Consider the following 22,198-nt stretch of genomic DNA (forward strand, 5'->3'; position numbering starts at 1 on the left):
CACCCAACATGGTTGTGGTATAACACAGGAGCTAGTCCTAAAGCCCACTCCCTGGTATATGAATGTTTAACTGTATCAGGGACGAGGTCAGCAAAAGCAGGAAAAACTACAGCTTCTCCCTCGGGGCAGTCCATGACAAATTCTGGCGATGAATCCCTTTCAGCCAAGAGAATTTCGTAGCCGAATGACAAATCCTCTTGAAATAGAACATTAATGGTGCATGGTATATCCCCCTCTATTTGGAGTTGCATCTCATATAATTTATGCGGGACACTCACTCTTATATCCAGGTTTTCCACCTGGATATAGTAACCCAACGCAAATGCCGCCAGGCAATCCATCAGGTTCCGGTGAGCTATTGTGACTTCTGCCGCACTGTCCAGCATGGTCAGAGGCCACTCACCAGATAGAAGCAGTGTTCTCAATATCCATGGCATGTTTTACTTTAATGCCAGCCACTTTCAATCAATCAATCAATCAATCAGAGAATTTGTAAAGCGCGCTACATACCCATGAGGGTCTCAAGGCGCTGAGGGGGGGGGGGGGGGGGGGTGCCGCTACTGCTCGAAGAGCCAGGTCTTGAGGAGTCTTCTGAAAGTGAGGAGGTCTTGGGTCTGCCGTAGGTGGGTGGGGAGGGTGTTCCAGGTATTGGCGGCGAGGTAGGAGAAGGATCTGCCACCGGAGGTTGTTCGTTGGATGCGGGGGACAGAGGCGAGGGTGAGGTTGGCGGAGCGGAGCTGGCGGGTGGGGGTGTAGAAGCTGAGTCTGCTGTTCAGGTAGGCTGGTCCGGCGTTGTGGAGTGCTTTGTGTGCGTGGGTGAGGAGCTTGAAGGTGATCCTCTTGTCTATGGGGAGCCAGTGTAGGTCTCTTAGGTGGGGGTGATGTGGCTGCAGCGGGGGACGTTGACGATTAGTCGGGCGGAGGCATTTTGGATGCGTTGTAGTCGTCGTAGGTGTTTGGCAGGGATCCCTGCGTAGAGTGCGTTGCCGTAGTCCAGCCTGCTGCTGACGAGGGCCTGCGTCACCGTCCTTTTTGTTTCAGTCGGGATCCACTTGTAGATCCTGCGAAGCAAGTGGAGGGTGTTGTAGCAGGAGGAGGAGATGGCGTTGACCTGCTTGGACATGGATAGGGAGGAGTTGAGGATGAATCCTAGGTTGCGTGCATGGTCGGTGGGTGTCGGTGCTGCTCCCAGTGTGGTCGGCCACCAGGAGTCGTCCCAGGCTGAGGGTGTGGGTCCGAGGATGAGGACCTCCATCGGCGACGGCCTTCATACCCTCGTGGAGGTTGGTTTTGGCGGTGTGTGGGTTCTTTGTGAGGGAGAGGATGAGCTGGGTGTCGTCGGCGTAGGAGATGATGTTGAGATCGTGATGGCGAGCCACTTTGTTTTTGAATTTAGAATTGGACTTCTTAGGTTTATCTTCGTTTTTATTATGAGGTCAGAAGAGCATTTTGAGTCCTTCTTCGGTTTCAGGTACTCCTCTGATCTGCACTCTGAGGCCCCAATTCACAGAACTAACTTAAGACAAAATCCTAAACTTACTAGCATTTTGGTATTCACAGAATGCACTTACTACTTCTGGTATTCACAGAATGCACTTACTACTTTTGGTATTCACAGAGTGGACTTATGACTACTAACTTTACGTCTGCACTCGGGACGGACTTTCCGCTCCCGGAGCGGGAATTCCGCTCCCGGGTCGGAATCTCCGCCTACGGCCCGTAATCTCTGATTCCGGGCCGGAATGCACAAACTGTGGCCGATGCTCATTTTAGCCAAGGGTAAACACCTGTCCAAGTGCCTACCATCCCCCACCATGCATCAGCTGACACACTGCAGCCAATCCTAGCCCTGCAGCATGTATAAATGCAGAGCAGACACACACAAACCCTTTCAACATGTCACTGAATGTGTTTGTTGCACTGCCCCTTGCCATGAGGCAAAACTACTTGAGGAGGAGGAGGAGAGCAGAAAGGATCTTCAGACAGAGGATCAACCTATTTGGAATGTCCAGCCAAGATGTAAGGGCTAGATACCGTTTCCCTCCAGAAGTCATCTTGGATGTGATATGTGAGTGGGAGCAGGAACTTGACTCTGTGACCTGCTGCTCACATGCAATACCAGCATATCTCAAGATCCTTTCGGCTCTCCATTTCTTTGCCACTGGGTCTTTCCAAAGGGTCTCCAGTGACCATGTGGGCATTTCCCAGGCGAGCCAGACGCGGTGTCTGCATCAGGTACTGAGATGCATCACTGCTAGAGCCCACAACCACATACAAATGCCACATACACTGGCCATGAGACAAAGGGCAGCAAGAGATTTCTATCTCCTTGCACAATTCCCACGTGTGCTGGGTGCAATTGATTGTACCCATGTGGCCCTTCAGCCACCCCGCCGCATTGCACACATCGTCTGCAACAGACACTGATGGTATTCCATCAATGTGCAAGCTGTTTGTGATGCCAGTGGGAGGTTCATTAATGTGCATGCAGTGTTCCCAGGCAGCACCCATGACAGCTTCATATTCCCCATGTCACTTCTTGCCCAGCGGATGGCTGCGGGAGAATTTGGCAACATGTGGCTACTGGGTAAGTACCAAGCACTAAAAATGAGGGATATGTGTTATTGAAATGTCTGAATGCCCCCCAACATTAACCATTGTACAGTAAGAATCATAAAGCTACATACATGGCCCAAGAGACACTGCATGTACTAAAGTATAGATCGTGTCCTGTGCAAATCAAAGAGGGAAATGTAACCAACTGCCCTTTCTTCACTCCTCAGGCGACGCTGGGTATGCACTCTCCCCACATCTCCTCACCCTTTACAGGCGTGCAAACACTGTACCTCTGCGTAGGTACAAAAGGGCACACATACCGACTCGAGCCATCATAGAGCGCACTTTTGGTCTGTTGAAGTCGCGATTCAGGTGTCTCGACCATACAGGGGGTGTGCTGCTGTACTCCTCAGAAGTCATGTGCAAGATCACATTAGCCTGTTGTGTTTTGCACAACATTGCTTTAACGCATGGCTTACACATACCTCTGGAACCTCGGCTAGCTGGGAATCTGGGAAAACAGGCCATTGCACATAACCGAGGTCAGGGCATGCAAGTCCGTGATCAGCTCGTTGCCACGTTTTTCACATGAGCAACCTGTAGTGTCATGGACAAAATGTGGTTTGCTGTCTGTTGTCAATGATGAAACTTGGATATACATGTCTGTGTCAATAAATTCCATCCTGATACGACTTTGCAAGCCACAGGAACTGCATGTAAACCACAGCTGCTGACAGTAGTCAAAAGGTGGAGCGTGCCTCAGGTCATGTGCCCATTTCAGTGATTAGTGTAGTGGATGTCCCTAAAAACAACTATTTACGCAGATGACAAACGATACATGTCCTGAGAGACCTACCTGGACCTTAGGAGGATGGGTCACTTGATCACAAAAGGCCATAACCATTGCATACTCAGGCCTGATGGACCCAGAACGTGAGTGATGATGTCATGGGTGAATCAGGCACCATGTGTTTGTGATATATCCACACTGCTCCACCCCAATGTTACGTAACACATCACACAACTCTGGTAATGAGCACTCAATTTGGACTACATGTACCATAAAGCAAAGTACGAGAAAATGAAACTGGGGTTTGATGTTGTGTCAGCCCCCCCCCCCGTCCGTGCAGAAATATCATAAAATGGTATGTTCCCCCTTTTGTTACATATTCATGATTCTCACCTGCACTGTCATTTCAGTTTTTTCCAAAACAGAACAGCAGGATGGCAGTGGATTTGATTACTGATTGTGGATGGATCAGAATGAATACAAAATGGCTGCCAACTATTTCCTGTGATGCATTTCCTACCTCCCACTTCCTGTAAAACATTTCCTGTATGTAATAATGTGTTCCGGGTCATTTTCGGAGTTTACAGCCCGAAAACGTAATTTCTAATTCCGGAGCGTAATGCGCGTGTGCGTATCCGCCGCTCCGGAACCGGAAACTACGTTTTCGGGCTGTAACCCCCGAAATTGACCCGGAATACATTATTTCATACAGGCAATGTTATACAGGAAGTTGTTGACAGGCATTTTGTGTTCATTCTGAGTCATCCTCTATCACAGATCAGATCCTCTGACATCCTGCTGCTCTCATCTTACTTATTTGCCCCAAAATGGCTGAGGGATATGAAGAGAAAGCACCCCCTTTCACTGAAAGGGAATTAGACATCTTAGCTGAGGGGGTGCTTTCCAAATATCCTCAGCTATATGAGGACCCAGAACACCAGCTGAGCAATGCAGGCCAGGCGCCAACATCGGGGAGCGCTGCAGTGCAGTGGGAGTCCACACCAGGAGTGCTAGCGCATGCCGCAAGCGCTGGGAGGACCTAAAATGCTGGTCCCGGCACAAGGCTGAGGAGCTGGCGGGCCTGTCTTCCCAGCATCATGTGCATCGTCCTCGCCTCTCCCCACTGTACAGGAGGGTCCTGCAAACAGCTTGGCCGACCATCCATGCTCAGCTGGAGGAGCATGAGCAGCAGAGACCTGGTAAGTGCATCACATGCAATATGTGTCTGGGAGTATGATGTGAGTGAAACAGTGCTGTACCATTGTGTGTCCCATGCCTCCATTCACTAATTCCGTGTCTATGCAGCAGTCACCAAGATTAAAAAGGCACACTGTGGCATATGGACTGCACAGGGCAGAGTGCATTTTGGGAGTTGTAGTTTCTTCATGACAACTGAGTAAATGAGCCACACTTGTGCATTCATATTGAAATCTGCTCTGCCAGCACCACTACCATTGAACCAAGGAAATCATAGCTGATGTGTGCATTGGATGAGCAATGGTACAGACACTGTCCAGTGTGCGCATGGCAGGCCAAAGGGTATTGGATGCTGTGACTTGCATTGCATTTGTAGAGTTTGGGTTCCAATTGAGACAGATCATCATGTGCCATGGAGTCAAAACAGACTTTGAGATCCTTGCATCACTCTTAAGTGTTTCTAAATTTGCAAGGTGTGTCCACTGACAGACGTCTCACCCTCAGGGGCCTGTATGATATTTCACATGTACAGGTAGCTGTCACAAAAACCCACCACTGTTCACCAGTGTACTGCGCTACCTTATCAGTCACCAAAGCCAATATGTGGCACTGGATTGTCAGATTATGTGTGGGGACAGCAAAAGGCTAGACTCACAATGTAGCTAAAGAAATAGCCCAGACCCTATATGGATGTGTGACCCACATTCTGCATTTGTCTTGTCCCACACAATGCTACAAAGCAGATGACACTTGTCCAGACGTTAAATAGCTGTGATTCCATATCAATGGCCAAATTCAATTAAATCTGGACTCTTCATGTTCTTCTTTGGTGGACTAGTTTTGGAACCTGCACATGTAGCAGTGACAGGACACACAGATCACAAGAATGTCAAGGTTGAGGGTTGGCCAATACAGTTGTGTAAGCCACAAACATTCACATTAGATGTTCATGTCAGACTCAATTCAGTAAATGACTGAACATACATGTAATGACGATGCCCATGATGTGGTGGAGAGCTACTCACCCCCAGTCTCTTTACCTGTGGGTCCTGAAGAGGTGTCCCCGGGGCAGGCCAATAGCCAATCTGGGCCTGCCACTCCCAACCTCTAGAGTCCCCCATTCCATCGGGGGCTCCAGGTGCATCCCCTGCAACCAGTCGCCCTCCTCGTAGCTGCCAGCTCGACCACATCGGCTCCAGACCTGAGGCACCACATCCCTCCTGTCCCCTTCAGGCCCCTCCCAGTGTTGTTCCTACTGTGGCTGTGCCAGGGGACTTGAGGTGGATGTGTGAGGGTCAGCCAGACATGTCCGCTCGCATCATGCTACAAGTGTGTCTGGAGATACGCATGATGCGAGAGGACATTGTCCGATCTCTGGCCACCCTCACCACCAGCGTCAATTCCATGGCCACAGCCATGTCGTCTGGTGTCTCCCAAATCCCTTCCCATACCACCGTCAATGTCTCCCCCTGTCCGTTGCCTCACACTGTTTCCCCCGTACTCCTTGTGTGTCACAAACCCATGTGGTGACTGTTCCTGCACCAGCCAGCCGTGTGCCTGCATCGGACACTGAGGATCTGGACATTGTGGGAGTAGAGGTTGACCAGAAGGACACTTGACTTTTTGACTGAGACGTCGTCGTGAACAATTATTTCATTTTCCCCTTGTAAATAGACTGGTTTCCCTGACGCTCCCTGACGTGTTATATTTTTGTTGCCCCACCCCAATCCAAGTTCCCTTCTCCATCTGCATTAAGATCATTTGTTTGCCTTTCTCCCTTCCAAACGGACAGTTGTTCTTCTGTTCATACATAAATATCCTTGAGGAATTTTACTTACTTTAACTTGTTTGACTTCATTTTGAATGTGGACACATATTTGGTGAGTCATCTGCTATGCACATTATGGCTTGTTGCAATGATGGGTTACATTTGTAACTGTTTCACACACACACATACTTCCTCACATCTCTAGGCCACCTACATCGTTATACAGGACATGATACACAACAGAATCTTACTTTTGTAGATTATTATTTTTTCCATACACATTCACGTGGACAATTTGCCTTGGGGTTCTTGTCACTGGCGATTGTGCTTGCGACATTGCAATTTTGGAGGTGATGATCGCTGTGAAGGGTCAGGTCGGGCTTGTCGCCTACATGTAGGTGGGTGTTGTCCTTGTGCCAGTACAGGGTAATCTACAGGTGCAGGGGCAGATGGTGTATGCACATTTGGTGTTTTCGCCTGGACAAGGGCTGGTTGTGCACATGGTGGGAGTGCCTGTCCAGGGGTTGGTGGTGGTTGTGCAGGTGGTGGCAGTGCCTGTACAGGGGTTGGTGGTGTTTGTGCAGGTGGTGGGAGTGCCTGTGCAGGGGTTGGTGGTGGTTGTGCAGGTGGTGGGAGTGCCTGTTCAGGGCGCCGGTGTGGGTGTGTACCTTTGCTGTGGTGCTGTGCAGTTGGTGGTACTGGTGTGTGGATGTGCTGTCCTGCAGGCAGATATGATGGCTCCCCTCCCTGCGTTGACCATGAAGGGAGACTTTGGATCACTTTCAGCATGCCATCCATCATCTTCATGGCCAAGGCATGGTGTCTTGCACTCTCTTCCCTTTGGATGGATATCATGTCTCTCATATTCCTGGACATGTCCTGCCAAGTTCTATCCATCCTATCCAAAACTTGTCTCAGCCTGTCCAGCACCTGAGGGAATTGGACCATGTCCTGCAGGGACTCAGACATGTCTGACAGGGTAGCCCCTATGACACGAATATCCTGCCTCACATCTGTCTGCTGTTGGAAGAAGTCCTGCTCCCACTGGCCACCAAAGCCAGGTGCAGGCCCTCTCTGCAGGTATCTGCCATGGATGGTACGAGCAGGTCCAACAGCAGGGGAGGGGGTGGCAGTTGGAAGCCTGTGGGCAGGAGAATGGTGCCCAGGGGATACCTGCACCCCAGCAGGGCTGGTACTTCCCCCAGATGGTGGAGAGGATGGCAGGGATACACTGTATAGGGAAGAGCGGGTAGGGGAACCACCATGTCGGTCCTGGACGTGAGGGCTGTGAGGGAGTGATATCTGTGTTGGGATGCGTGGGAGCTGTGGCTGGTTTGCTCTATGCTGGGGACAGGCAACTGTTTGTTTGGGAGGAGGCTGACGAATGTTGCTTGGCGGAGGATGTGATGACGTGATCTGGCAAGATAGCTCTCATTGGCATCAGAATCGTGATCCCCGGAGTGGCTGGACATGTAGTCATCATCCACCAAGTCCATGTCCTCAGGAACTTCCTCCTCCTCTTGAGCAGTACTTGCTGCCGACCTAACTGCCTGGAGGATCAGGGGATTCTCCCCTCTGATTCCCCGTGGGCCCACACTGGTCGTAGGTCTGTCCTCCTCATCCTCAGCATCCCCTGGAACACAGAGGTTGCAACCGTATTAGTGATTGACCTGGTATTACATGTGGTGCAACACAAGGGTTGTATTAACTGTACTTTGCATCAACAGATGAGGATCATGTGACCTGGTTAGGGTACCACCACAAATGACAGCACACACCTTAGCACTGAGGTGTTACACGGAGATGTACATAATACAAGCAAACTCACCAGCTCCAGCCACAACGTTCTGTCCCTTCGCGTTCCCCCCTGGTGTCACCTGCTGAACCTGTCTCCTCATAGATGTTGTAGACATAGCTGTCCCCAATCCAGCAGCTTTAGAGGGAAGTGACAACATTCTCAATGATCTGCATCACTAATTGACAGACAGGCACATGTGACACTCCTGATTTGTATTACACTTTGTAAACAACTGCTGATTCCATGCAGAAGGGGATCTTGATCTCTGTCATGGCTTAGTAATCTAAGCTAGTGACACACCTCATGCCAGAATTACCTGAAGGACAGGTGCGTGAGGGTTTCACTGCTGCAGCCAGGATGTCATGCATTCCCCGGGATGGTGTCCGCTGCAGTGGTGTCATCCTGTCAGCAGTTGTGATGAGACATACATGTCCATATTTTAGTACAACAGATGGTAGCTATGAGCCAACAAGTCATTCTCAATAACCATTTGCGGATAATCCAGGACAATGTGCAGCATGTTTACCTCATGGACTTTACATGTGGGCACCTGCTCACATGCAGCATTTGCCAGCTGTTACCTCCACGCAGCACTGACATCAATAAGATGACACATCAACAGACAAACTTGTATGAAAAGGTTACTGATATTTCAAGGAAGGGGATAAATGACCTGGACTCCTCTGCATTACACTGATTTCACCTTTATTATTAAGACTAACATTTTTCATGAGTGTAATGTTGTATAATGTTGTCTGTTGGCAAGTAAGAAAGGAGTTCATGTGTGAGATGTGCAGTAGTCAGGAACATGATGTTGCTCATTTGTGCCTCCCTACCCATGAAGTTACACAGCTCATTTTTGAATGAGAGAACACAGATTTCTTATGTCCATCCTTTGAGTGTCCTCTCTTTGCATACTCTATTTCCAACATCATGGTACTACTTAGCTGACAACGGATGGTGTCTTGTACAGCAGACATCCAAACCTCATATGTCAAACACTCACCTATACATGTGAATACGGTAGAAGAGGAGGCAAGCAGAATGCTACATTTGGTTATGATCACACATTTCGTATAAGCTGAGAAGCTTTGATGCTTTCCGCCTGCACTGGATTAGCGTGTTGCTCTTCAGCCAAGTTATTTTGCAGGTGTAACTGCATGAAGATTCACCTTAGCAGCCCCTACACCAATCTCAAAGGTACACAGCCATACCAATTTCATTATGATTTAACTATATATATATTTTGCTAGGTATTTTTCCTATCATTGAATTGCAAGCCTGTTGTGTTTTGGTCACTTCATATGACACATTGTACTATTGTATGTCCATTCTGCACTCACTTGGCATACATTTTGTGTCATCCTTTCATTAGCCACCAGGGTCTGATCTGGCATGTGTTCAAATGCCAAATGTGAGTATATTGTGATGCAGGACAACAATGTTGTACAACACATACAACATACGGTGGAGGTGAAAGGCACATTTAATGAGAATTCAGACTGAATTATTCTTGGATTTACTTACCTTGGCCCAGCACCGGAACAGTGTGTGGTCCCTGAACAGATGTCACAGCCAACCTTGTAGCAGAAGTCAGTGTGTGTCTTTGATTCTGGGAGGACCTCATTGTACCTACAATCATAAGTGCATTTTGCAACTTTACATTTCTGCAGCCACATGTGATGCACTCAATTTCTGGCACAAAGAATGAGCACAAGCAGTTGTGGGCACCACCGTTGCAGAAGTGTGTTATACTAAATATCATGAGTGATCCCACATATAACTTAGAATGGGCCCACTACCTAGATGCAACCTATATCACAATGACATGACTACGAATCCTGAGGAAAGGTCCACAATCTTGTTTTGTTGATGGCCAACGAAAAAGCCAGCCAATGTAAGAAGTACATGACCAGCTGTGTGGACTGGGCAATTTAATGTATATTGGAAACATTCGAAGTCGGACAGTGGATGCATTGTCAATACTACTGACACTGGTATCTCACTTCTTGTTCATCATTACCATATTTGTGCAAACTGGATTTCTTGATTTGTTCTACAGAAACTATTACAATATAGTGGGGACACCCTTTTGACTAATTGTGGCACTCGATTACAGGATTGGATTGCCAGGTCTGGGACTGTTGGTGAAATACATGTTATGTTCCACAATTACAAAGGTATGATGAGCCGAGACATGTTATATTTTGTCTTTCGCTGTTCACAAATGTCATTTGCTAAAGGTGAATGTCCATTGACAACTCCAAAAGCAATGAAGCTATTTTTTCATCTCTGGTTGACTTTCATATGTGAGCACTATATGTTCCTCTGTCGTCTCCTGACAATGTATGCATTTTGACCATCTCCTGGCCAGTTTGACTTACCAGTTAGTGAGGGTGGTATGCCTTTCTCTGTACGATATCGATTCCTCCCAGTAGATGCAGGGACCTCTGCTACTGCAGTTGTCTGTGCTCTGGCTGAATGTGTCAATGGGTGAGAAGAGAGAAAAGTAACCAAATGGGAAATGTGCTTGTGGAACTTTTCAGGGTTTTCCCTATATCTTCTGCATGCTAACAGTGTTGTGAAATACTGCTGCAGACGGGGCAGGTAGGAGCAGTGGTGCGTTGGGGATGTAATGGCGTGGCAGGGTGGGAAATGAACAACAGAATATGTGTATGACATATTTTGATCTGATGATTCTCTCACCTTCTGCTTTGTTATTTAGGCAGGCACAGGGTGATTTACTTCTTGGACAATTTGTGGCAGGTTTACAAGCACCTTGAAAAACATTAACACCGCCGTTGTGTCACTTCTGTGACACAGCGGTGGTGTAAAACAGGCGACACATTTCGACTTATTCACAACGTGACACATCTATGGGGATGCGTCACGTTGTGAAGCCCTGCGCAACATTAAACCTGCATCAGCTTTGATGTAGGCAGGGTGGGCGTTCCTTTGGGATATGCCTCGTAAAAGTGATGCAGTGAAATCTACAAGATTTCACGGGGTTACTTTTCAGAGGCCACTGCGACGCAACCTTACGCTTGCTTGAAGCAGACGTAAGGAGTGGCGCAGCACGTTAGGTATGGGCGGTCAATGGACATTGTTGGAGACTTGTGACACGACTCCAGCAAAGCATCCCCCTAATGCCATCAGATGCAACACACATCTGTCTATCCTTGCGCCACAGTGCACCGCATTGTAAATGCGACACATCCGTGGTGGCGCAAGGGTTGAATTGCGTGTCGCATTGGTACTGGCGCATCCCAGCTAATATTTGTCAATTGCTACTTCGCAGGGTTGTGTATATACAGCAGCAGTACTGTGCCCATGTTTTCAAAAGTGGGGGAGGGATTTGCCATTTCTAATGCAAAGGATTCTGGGACTTGTGGTGCTACATACAGAGGGTGACACATGAGTCTGGCTGACTATATACTTTTTCTTTTCATCCCATTTACCTGGTACCACGTAGCGGACGTCGCTAAAAGGCAGCCCATGGACCAAGTGGGGGTGTATTGTGGTAAGGATATCCTCCTCCAGTGGGGTGAGACAGATATGGGGTCCAGAGTATGCAGCAGGGAGGATCCAGTTTAATTCGATCCTGGAGTACTTCTCCTTCACCCTCTGCCTTTCATCCTGCCACCTCTTCTTGATGTCCTGGACTGTGCGCCTCTCCTCCCCCAATGCTGGGACAGCAATGGCTAATTGCTGCCATAGGGCTGCCTTCTGTGTGCCACTGGTGCAGTAGGGTGGGAGTCCATATAGGCATTTGTGGTGCCTCACTATATACTCCACAAGCATGGTGGTCTCCTCTGCAGTGAAGTTCTTCCTCCTCATTAGTTCAATTTTTCTCTGGCGATGTCAGTGTTGTGAACACGAACTCTCTGTGGCCAAACCTGTTCCTTCAATGTGTGCTGCTTTTATATGTTTTGTGGTGCTGGTCAATTAGTGTTAATTGGCTTAGCTGGAGCATGGTGGGGGATGGTAGGCACTTGCAACGTTCATCATGGCAAAATGGAGCTATTGGCTGGAATTGGCTACAGTGTGTCAGCTGATGCATGGTGGGGGATGGTAGGCACTTGGACAGGTGTTTACCCATGGCTAAAATGATCAACGGCCACAGTTTGTGTATTATGGCCCGGAATCGGAGATTCCGTGCCGTAATACACAAAATGTGAACACCAAAATGGTAGTAAGTTTAGGACTTTGTCTTAAGTTAGTTCTGTGAATCGGGGCCTGATTATCCACATCTCTCCTAGCTTTTTTTGTATGACTCCTGAAAGGAACGAGATGAATGTGTATCAGTATCTGATACCTGTCAGGCATTTTAAAATTATCACATTTACACAAATTATAGCACTTTTCAGTGGCCTTTTGTTGAGGAGATCTCCCCCTGATTTAGATTTTTCTTTATGTTTCTTATTATCCCACTTCTTCATAGAAGAGTCTGATGCCTGCTTTGAGTTATCCTTTTTGGAATAACTTTTAATATGTTGTTTACTAGATCTGGCTCCCAAATTATCTCTACCTATTGTTGCATGGGTTCCCTCAATAATTTTTAGAAACTCATGCTCCTGTTGTCTCAAAGTCAAGTTTGTGAGTTGTTGGTGTACCGTGAGGTGCATGCCACAGTATTCAAGCTATCCAGGCTGGTGAGGGGTGTTACCCCAAATCCAGTCCTAGGTTGCTTGTTTCTGGTCCAGGGAGGACCTGGTCTGGCAGTTCAGGCTGGACTGTTCCTATGGGGAGCAGAGTCAAGACTGGTTTGCCTATGGCTGAGTCCAAACTGGGGTGGCGTGATAAGCAAAATAAACTATTAATTTAGGCTCAGATCTCTGTACTAGGGGTGAGTGTTGACATTGTTCAACATTCTGTGCTTCAATTGTTATTTTTTCATTTGTCACTCTGAATGGGACGGGTATGCCCAGACATGGGTCCCATGCTTGCCTTGCCACTGGAATCAAGCTATCCTGGCTGATGAGGGGTGATACCCGAAACTGGTCCAAGGATGCTTGTTTGTGGCCCAGGCAGGACCTGGCCTGGTAGTTCGGGCTGGACTGTTCCTATGTGGAGAAGGGTCACAACTGATTTGCACATGGCTGGCTCCATAATGGGGTCGCGTTTTGAGCAAAATAAATTATGGATTGAAGCCCAGATCTCTGTATGGTGGGTTAGTGTCTGACACTGTTCCGCATTCTGTCATCAATTGTTCTTTTTATATTTGTCACTCCGAGTGAGACCGGTATGCCCAGACATGGGTCCCACGCTTGCCATGCCACTGGAATCAAACTAACCTGTTTGATGGGGGTTATACCCCAAAACTGGTCCTAGGATGGTTGTTTCTGGCCCAGGGAGGTCCTGGCCGGGCAGTTCGGGCTGGATGGTTCCCATTGGGAAAGAGCTCACAACTGATTTGCATATGGCTGGGTCCATACTGGGGTGGCGTGGTGACCAAAATAAATGATGGATTTGGGCACAGATCTCTCTACTGGGGGTTAGTATTTGACATTGATCAGCATTCCGTCCATTAATAGTTTTTTTTTACATTTGTCACCCCCTGCCCTAGGTCCATTTGGCACCAGGACAGGTGGGAAATTAGCTGTACAGTAGATGTGTTCCACATACAGGCTAGCCACACCCCTAAGGTGGGCTACCTAATGTGTTTCGCGGAAGAAGAATTCCACCATCTTGATTTTAGTGGAATTAGGAATGCAGGGACAGGGTTACACCCACTCTCCACAGGAAGTGGTCATATAGGGGAGTGTAGTGACCCCCAAGGGTAAGTAGCCCATTGGCTTCTACCCTTCACTCCCCTTAACACCCCGTAAATTTAGTATTTAGGTGGCCCCTGACACCAAAAACATAGGGGCATATTAACAAGGGCTTTATCTCCGCTTTTTTGGCTTTAAAAGCCAAAGAAGCGGAGATAAAAATATCGCCCTATCATCAACAGGGTGCTAACATGCAAAATCGCATGTTAGCACCCTTTTTCACTACGCTTCCCTTTGCATCTCTAATGAGATGCAAAGTGGTCGTTCCAGAGCAAAATAATAGGACAAATGTCGCTATGCGACATTTCTCCTATTATCAAGCTTCACGCTAACCCTGTTAGAGACAAAAAAGCAGCGCTAACCATGGTTAACGCTGCTTTTTTACGTCTGCTAATTTTCAGACTTAGCCATGTAATCCAATGGGAGGTGGATTACATGGCTAAGTCCACCATGGGCTTTCAACAAGGATATCCCTATCCTTGTAGTTTTATAGCTGCATTATCAGCGATAACCTCCCAAAATGCCGCTATCGCTGGATATTTTTATCGCCTAGGCGGTTAGCGTTGTTAATAACGCGATAACCAGGCGATATTATCCAGTGATAGCGGGCGTTAAAAAAAATTAACGCTAAGCGCCCTTAGCGTTAATTTTCCCTGTTCCTTGGTAATATGCCCCATAGATTTGTCTGACTGCAAGAAGAAGGACAAAGAACAGGTGAAGACGCCAGAACTGTGGATCAGCTTTGGACTTGGAGCCAAATCATGCCTTCCTGCTCTATCCTGACAATTGCAAAGACTCAACTCATCCTGTGGCTGTGTATTCTCCCAAAGCCTCAGAGGGCTGCCAGCACTTTGCTGAATAGCCAGCATCTCCCTTAAAGTGTAGGAGCCACTTCTCTGTAGTCTGAAGGCAATGACCAAGCAGTCCGGTTGACAGATCTGCTAACCTTCGGGTCCACCAGCGCAGCAGCAGCCAGGAAGGAGGTTACCAAGTAAGTGTCTAGGAGGTCAGACCCATCGGTCAATCAAGTCTTTCAGATACTGATGCACCATGGAGGCTCCCTGCATCAATACTTGAGGTACCGGAGCCTGTTGCAAGCACCAAGACTTGTTCGTGTTCAGTCCGAATACCACCACCGCCAAAACTTACCTGCAGGCTGAGGGACTTCGAGAGAGGACAGCCACACAACAGACGTCTGGCTGTGTTTCTTTTCCCTCTTCTGCAAGTGCACCGAGAAGAGTGAGAGTATCAAACTCACCAACCCGCCAGACAAAATTGCATCCGAGCCCCACAGCCCGTGTCCATTGAAACAGATGGTGTCTCTGTGGTCCTAAGTAGGGGTGAGCGAAGAATTCCTGTCCGCCAGCAAAGTTCGCAGAGCTTTTCCCACTCACACGGAGAGCGGAGTTCAGGAAACTCCGCAAAGTGACATTGGGCGGAATTTTTTCTGTCGAGTGGCTCACCAATGGTAAGTTGCTGAGAACTCATGAGAAAAAATTGTGTGCTAGACCACCTCCCAACAAGATTTCTCAATGCAGGCAGTTGTGGCAGTTTGCGACCACTTGCGTTGAGAAATCTGCTGCTCACGTTGAGGAAGCTGCTGCTCGATTAGGGGCGCCGTCTGGCACGATGCGTAGTGCTGTTCACACTGATTAAACAGAGCTGGACAAACTGCTGGTGCTAAAAATCTGTACGAGCAGCGCGACTTAACAGACTCCATCGCTGGCGGAATTTCACGAGCACGGCGGAGTTTTTCTGGCACTATGCAGAGTTCCACAGAGTGAAACTCTGCAAACTCTGTCCAGGCCTAGTCCTAAGAACCTCAAGAGCCAAGCTCTATTTTGGGTTCTACCGGGCTTGTCCTCCAGTCTCCACTTGCAGCCTTTCTTTGCAGGTACTGTTTTCCATTGACTTTAACATGTAGTGTTTGAGGCTACCACTGCATAAAGTCTTCTGCATCCAGACACTCCAGGGAAGGTAAACTTGAACCTCAAGTCCAGAAGGACAGTCCTATAACTTGTTTGCAAGTGACCCCATGCAGTGTATGTTTCTCCCACAGGACAACATTTCCCCGTTCGAGGTGCACGCCTCAAATCTGACACCTGTATTTTCTGTGCTTCTGAAAACCGCTCACTCGAAAAGTACTTTCCTGATTCCGAACATCTTGGTGTCTAAATTAATATAAAAATCGGTGTTCTTTTTACATATTTGTGTCATATTTCTTTACTGAGTGTGTGTTTCATGTATTGACTCTGTGTGTGCAACAAATGCCTAACACTCCTGTTTGATAAGCCTAAGGCTACTCAATCACACTACCACAAATAGAGCACCATTGTGTTTTTTTAAGCAATCCATTGTACACTAGTAAGGGATACCTGGACTCACTGCAAAGTGCACCTCATTTTGGTCTACTTTTTTGAGACCCAGCTTGCTACACTTCCTTCTCTTGAAAACATGTCTTTCCCATTCCCAGCCTTCACCTGAACCCTGACACAGTGCCCTGTGCCTCTCCGAGATGGGAGGGGTTTGTTGTCTTGTCCAAACCAGCTCAATTGACAAGTTGTGGGAAGTGCTTTTTTTCATACCCCTGCAATATCATGAGCATGTACAAGGATAGAAACATAAAAATCCCTTTTCTTGTGGAACGACAAGGGGCTTCTCATTAACAGTGAGAGGAGAGGAGTTGTCCTAACGGCTATGGCGGTCGACCTCAAATCTGGGGAACTGGGTTCGAGTCTCAGCAAGGACCTGCAACATCGTGTGATTCTGGGCAAATCACTTAATCTACCCGTGCCTAACAAAAATGAATGTGTCCTCAAGTAAAAGCAACTGGTGCTCATGTAAAGCACTCTGATACCCAATACCTTCGGGTCAAGTTTGCGCAATATAAAACTCCGTAGAAAAAACAGTGGCAGATGGCACCAGGAGGGGTGTTTATAGGGTGTGTGTTTTCAGTGATAATTGTGGAGAGTTGCTAATGAGGTTGCTGGTTGGGGTGACTGGGGCAGAGGGGGTGAGTGGATTCCTGCTGTTCTGGGTCATGGGACAATCAACTCCTGCTAGAGTGGAAGGAAAAAGGTGGGGTCCATGTGTGTCTACATCTGCAGGGGCAGCTGCTGCGTCTTTGCTGTTCTGCGTCCACCTGTGCACACGGAGCAGAGGCTGGCATACCCAGCTGTGCACGTTGTGGCGAAGCGCACAAAGTTGGCGCAATCAACAAAATTTGCTGTGAAAGCCAGATTGCAGCTCCAGAGACACATACACACGACCTTTTGGGGCGTTGTTATCAGTCTGCATTTTTCCTTCAGTAAACCCTGGACTCTCCTGCGGTGCCCTCCAGCGCTCTTCAGTTAAGTGTGTTTTAAAGCACTGGTATAAACCATGTCCCCTCAGGTGCAAGGTTAAGTGATTGAGAGGCGATTGTGTGTATCATGGGATGCACTGGGGCTGCTGTGGACATACATGTCTGGGAGATTGCTGCTTAGTTTGTGGAAAGAGCTGCAATGAGATATGCTCTCAGAGGTGTCAGGGGATCCTGGGGAGAGTTAATCACTCCTGCTCTCCCCTGATTGCATCCCTGGCGCCTAGGCCTGTTCTAAACCCACAGAGGGCCCATTGAGCACTGTCCCAAATTGGTGTGTGACCACAATCTTCTCATCTGTTTCTCCAAGCACTAATTGGATCTGTCTCACCCTTCATATACTGCCCCGTTAATTAATTTGTGCATTTTTGATGCAGCGATCCAGGTTTAGGATGCACTCTCGGTGTTAAGGTGGAGGGGAGACTTCCAAGTGCTGTACCCATCCTGGATGGGGCCCATCACACAGTACCTCCTCGGCAAAACAATTCAGTGCATACAAGTGGACGGCTTTCAGTTTTATTTTCACTTTTAGAAAACATTCTGCCTTGACTACTCAACAACAGCAGTAAGTTCAGAGCACTAACTGGACGTATCCCAGCCCTCGAGGACCCTCGGTACTAAAGTGAGGACTGCGAGACCTCTGGGTTCCTTGCAGGGATGAGCGAAATCGACCGGGCCCGAGAGGATGGGGTCACCAGGGCTGAAATCACCCTGGAAAGGGTGGCGGCAAGCACCCCCGCCATCCCCCCCAAGGACCTCGCCCACCCAGAAAGCAAAGAAAAGCACGTGTGGGAGACCACGCTTTTTTACAAATGTATTTTGCTGCTGATTTGAAATTTTTTTGTGAACTTGCATTAAAAGTGGAAATTTTTTTCCCACCTGGCCCACCAACAGCCCTAGGTGGTCACAGTATTCCTACCCTGCTCCTATATTGTTTCTCGTTTTTTCTTACCATGATGGCTGCCAACACTTCCTAGTTGAAGTGGTGGCAGCCAATTGGATCTCAGCGTGAGATCTGCCGGATCCGCAGAGGATTGGCCTTTCTAGATATCTGTATTTCTTTTTTCTTTAAAAACTACAAAACTAATGAATGGATTTACACCAAATAACAAAAAGGGCTCTTTCTGGACCAAGAGGTAGCTATCTGCCAAATTTGGTGTAATTACCGTTCCGCGGTTCGGGCTGCAGTTGTGTCTAAAATCCTTATAGAAAACTGCATTGGGAAAATGCATTCTGGGACCCCTCTTTGTCTCGGCCCATGCTTGATGGATTAACCCGAAACTTTCAAGACAGCAGTTGAAATGTTAATTCCCATAGGATCTTTAGACATGCCATGGTTCTTAAAGGCCCCACACCTAACATTTTGGACGAGCTACAGGGGAGGACCTCTAATGTGGAAGAGGGCCTTTTTCAACTACAAAGCCGGAAGCAGAAGGGCTACAATGCTATTGGAACATTCCAACCTCTGAGGGTGAATTGTTTTCAAATGAACAGGGAGAATCAAAAAGACAGGCATCACAGTGTTGGAGAAGTTATGTAGCAGGCACTTTGTAGTCAGTGGACCGCTCAGTATTTCAATGTTCTAATATAGCCTTAGGGCCCGACCTATGAGGCGCTACAGGCCATTAAAGGTCCGCTCCAACATTAAAGGTCCGAGCCAAAGGCGATGGCCTTTAACAAGTGAGCGGGCCTTTTATGGCTGGTATAGCCCGCTTGGAGGACTCTAAGGCTATTAGAACATTCTGCCCCTAGAGGGCAGAATGTTCTAATTAGCAAAAACAAAGGCCTCTCGGAGCCCGAGAGGGTTTAAATCCCCTCGGGCTCTGAGAGGCCTTTGTTCACAGCAGCAACTGTGAAAGGAAAACATCATTGGAATGTTGCTCTCGGGTTTCTACCGGCCAGTAGAAGCCCTGAGCACTTCATTGTCTACAATGGAGTCCTCAACATTCCAATGTTCTAATATAGCTTATAGCTTGCGCATTTGCATAGTGATACAATTGGAACATTAAGATGATGGGAGGTGAAAAAGGAATTATGATGAAGGGTTGGCCAACTTTCTGTTTTGTTTGAGGAGTTGTTTTCGAGCAATCTTAGAAGTGTAGAGAGAGGTGATGGAGCACAGATCGGTCTGTAGGAGGTAAATTTCAGTAATGAAGTCCAAGCATGGCAGGTGTGGGAGTGGCTAGAAGATTATGGCTATCGCACATACAGTTGTGGTGAAGAGGTAAGTTCCTAACAATGACGCAGTTAGGGTCTTGTCCAACCACAGTTTTGATGATTTGGACAAGCAGTATAAATAAGGCCCTGTTTTTAGAAATTATGCATCTAGCCTGATGAGGAGGGTCGAAATAGGGATATACCCAGGGAAGTAATAGAGAGTCTGACAAATGTCTTACCTTATCCATCGATCAATTTTTTGGGAGACCTACAAATAGAGACAGATATATAGTTTTTTTTATCACAACCAAATTTGCTGCGCTGCATTGCATGAGGAGGAGAAAGCAGCCCTGAGCCATAGTTATTCATATTGGCTGCTGCTCCTCACCATCCCCGCGCTTATGCACAAACAGGATACCTAGGGCCATGTACAATTTTTGCAACATGGTGTAGAGATGTGTGCATGCTGTCTAGCATCGGATTTGCATCTGAAACATACCCTTCCAGTACAAAATCCTATGGTTAGACAATTCCTTAAACATTCCACACATTGTGTATGTGCTGTACAGTGCAACACATGCAATATAGGAAATGTTTTGAGAAATTAAAGCATTTCTTCTTGTTAGTGCGTGCTATAAGGAGGAGTTATTTTTGACATAAAACCTGTTCTCGATATTTTAGATTGGTCTTTGCATCAAACACTATGGGTGCTTTCACTGATGTGCATAGGTTACACCCAAGCAATATCCCCATGATGCAAAGCAGTGAAAAACGCTATTTGCATTGAGAAAAGGGAACATTAAAAGCAAAAACACATTTTGTGATGGAAAGTAAATATCCTGGCTTGAGTTTGTAAGGCTTTGCATCCTTTTGTGTGACTGCTGTGGTGCCTGTTGTAGGTGTCCATTTTGCTGAGGACTTCTGAAGTGATCAATGCTTTAGCACTATGGAAGGGGTGGTTATTGTGGATTTTGCAGATGTTCAACAGTTAATATCTAGTAGCAGAAGCAGCTGTTATGAAGGACTCCAGGATTTCATCTGACGGAGTAGGGATTCCAGTGCAGGGTGGGAATGTATGGGGTGTGAGAGGGGTGTGGCTGCAATGTCAAGAGATGCATCAATGGAGTCCATCTTAGCAGATATCAACAAGAGAGAGCAGAGCGCCCTCCAGTGCTGGGAATTAATGAGACTGTCAAAATCTCGACTGGAAGGGCGTGGAGAAAACTTTGAAAAATGAATGACATTTGTGTATCATTTGAGTAAAATTTATATGAATAAACAAAGAACCCAAATGAGGAAATAATGGTACGGAGGGTGAGGGATGTTATATAGAGTGAGAAAAGCAGAGGGCAGAGAACTGAACGCAGTGGGTCACCAACTGGCAATGGTTCGACAAGCCTCCTGTGAAGTAGAGTGTTTAATACCACTGACTCTCATCATCATAGACCTCTTTCTAAGCAGTGCCCTTAGTGTTGTGTTTCAAGCTTTGCATTACATTTGTGCATTATATTGTCCTAAAATGATAAAGCGTGTGCTTGCTAGATGGTGCCGGATGTGGGAGTGAGAACCCCATGTCTGCAAACTCAGGCCATACATCACCTAACTTAAAAGATTATTATTGTCACCTGAAGATTAATGTGAGGCAATGTTATCTTTTAGGAATGGATTCGGATATCCAGACTATTGGCATGTTTACAATGGTGGACCACAACTATACGTCAATGGCTATTCTTACGCAAGTCACAGTGTAACACGCATCTACATCCATGAGAACTACACAGACTCCCAGCCTGGCTTTGACATCGCCCTTCTTCAGGTCTTCCCAGACTTCTTCTTCGATGAGAACTCCCAGCCCATCTGCCTGCCCTACAGCAGCCACCAGTTCCAGGCTACGTCGCAGTGCTGGTCGACCTGGTGGCGTAACGGAGGTATGAGAGTGATGTGCCATGTGGATTCCGGGGAGAGGAATAATCCTGGAGGATTTCGATTTCTATTAGAAGATCGGCTCACAAACTAGGGATCTGTGTTAAAATACATTTGTCATTAAATCTTATTCATAGGTTATGTTACGTTTTGATGTTTTGGGCTATCTCGTTTATGTTAATGGATTGAAAGTTCACAGATGAAAAAGGCAGTAATCTGCTGGCCAGGATTTCGGATTCCAACAATGTCGACCTCTCCTTCTAGCCTTACACAGGACTGTAAATTGAGAGCTATAAATTGACCTTAACACCCTTACTGTGCCATTGCAGCATGCATGTTTTGTTGTAGACCAAACTGAAGAGTTGACATGGCATGCAATCCTGTGTGCCATGCCCACCAACACTGCCTGTGTCACTCTTCTAGCAGGCCTTACAGCCCTAAGGGCAGGGTGCGCCGTACCACAGGTGAGGGCATAGTTGCTTACGCAGTATGCCCCTACAGTGTCTGTGCCATTCACAGACATTGTGAGTGCAGCAAAGCCATTTTTGAGTACATGGGCTGGGAGTTTGTCTTTAAGAACTCCACAGCTCTATGATTGCCTCGCTGAAAAGTGGGGCGTTTGGCACCAAACCTTTCAGCGTAATAAACCTGCACTGATGCAAGTGTGGGCTTTATTATAAAATGCACTCAGATGACATCTTAGAGATGCCCCCTGAAAAACGACCAACTTGTAGTGTATTGACTGATCCCCACCAGCAAGCCACCACCACATAGGTTTCTGACCTCATGGGGTGAAATCCTTTATGCTCTCAGAGGTCAAGAAGAAAGCTTGCTCTGAGTAGAGGTGCTACACACCTCCCCCTGGTAGGGAGGAACA

The 22,198-nt window shown here is 47.4% G+C and overlaps 1 protein-coding gene across 1 annotated transcript in view; it reads left to right on the forward strand.

Annotated features, from left to right (window-relative positions):
• The window catches only part of LOC146811634 (transmembrane protease serine 9-like), a 1,785,969-nt gene that overhangs the window by 522,806 nt on the left and 1,240,965 nt on the right, over positions 1-22,198 (forward strand). The window contains exon 7 of the mRNA XM_085618610.1: positions 21,058-21,326. Coding sequence (XP_085474736.1) covers positions 21,058-21,326 — 269 coding nt within the window. The remainder of the gene's footprint in view (positions 1-21,057; positions 21,327-22,198) is intronic.

Source organism: Triturus cristatus, chromosome 7, assembly GCF_964204655.1.
Source record: "Triturus cristatus chromosome 7, aTriCri1.1, whole genome shotgun sequence".
NCBI classification, from domain to species: domain Eukaryota; kingdom Metazoa; phylum Chordata; class Amphibia; order Caudata; family Salamandridae; genus Triturus; species Triturus cristatus.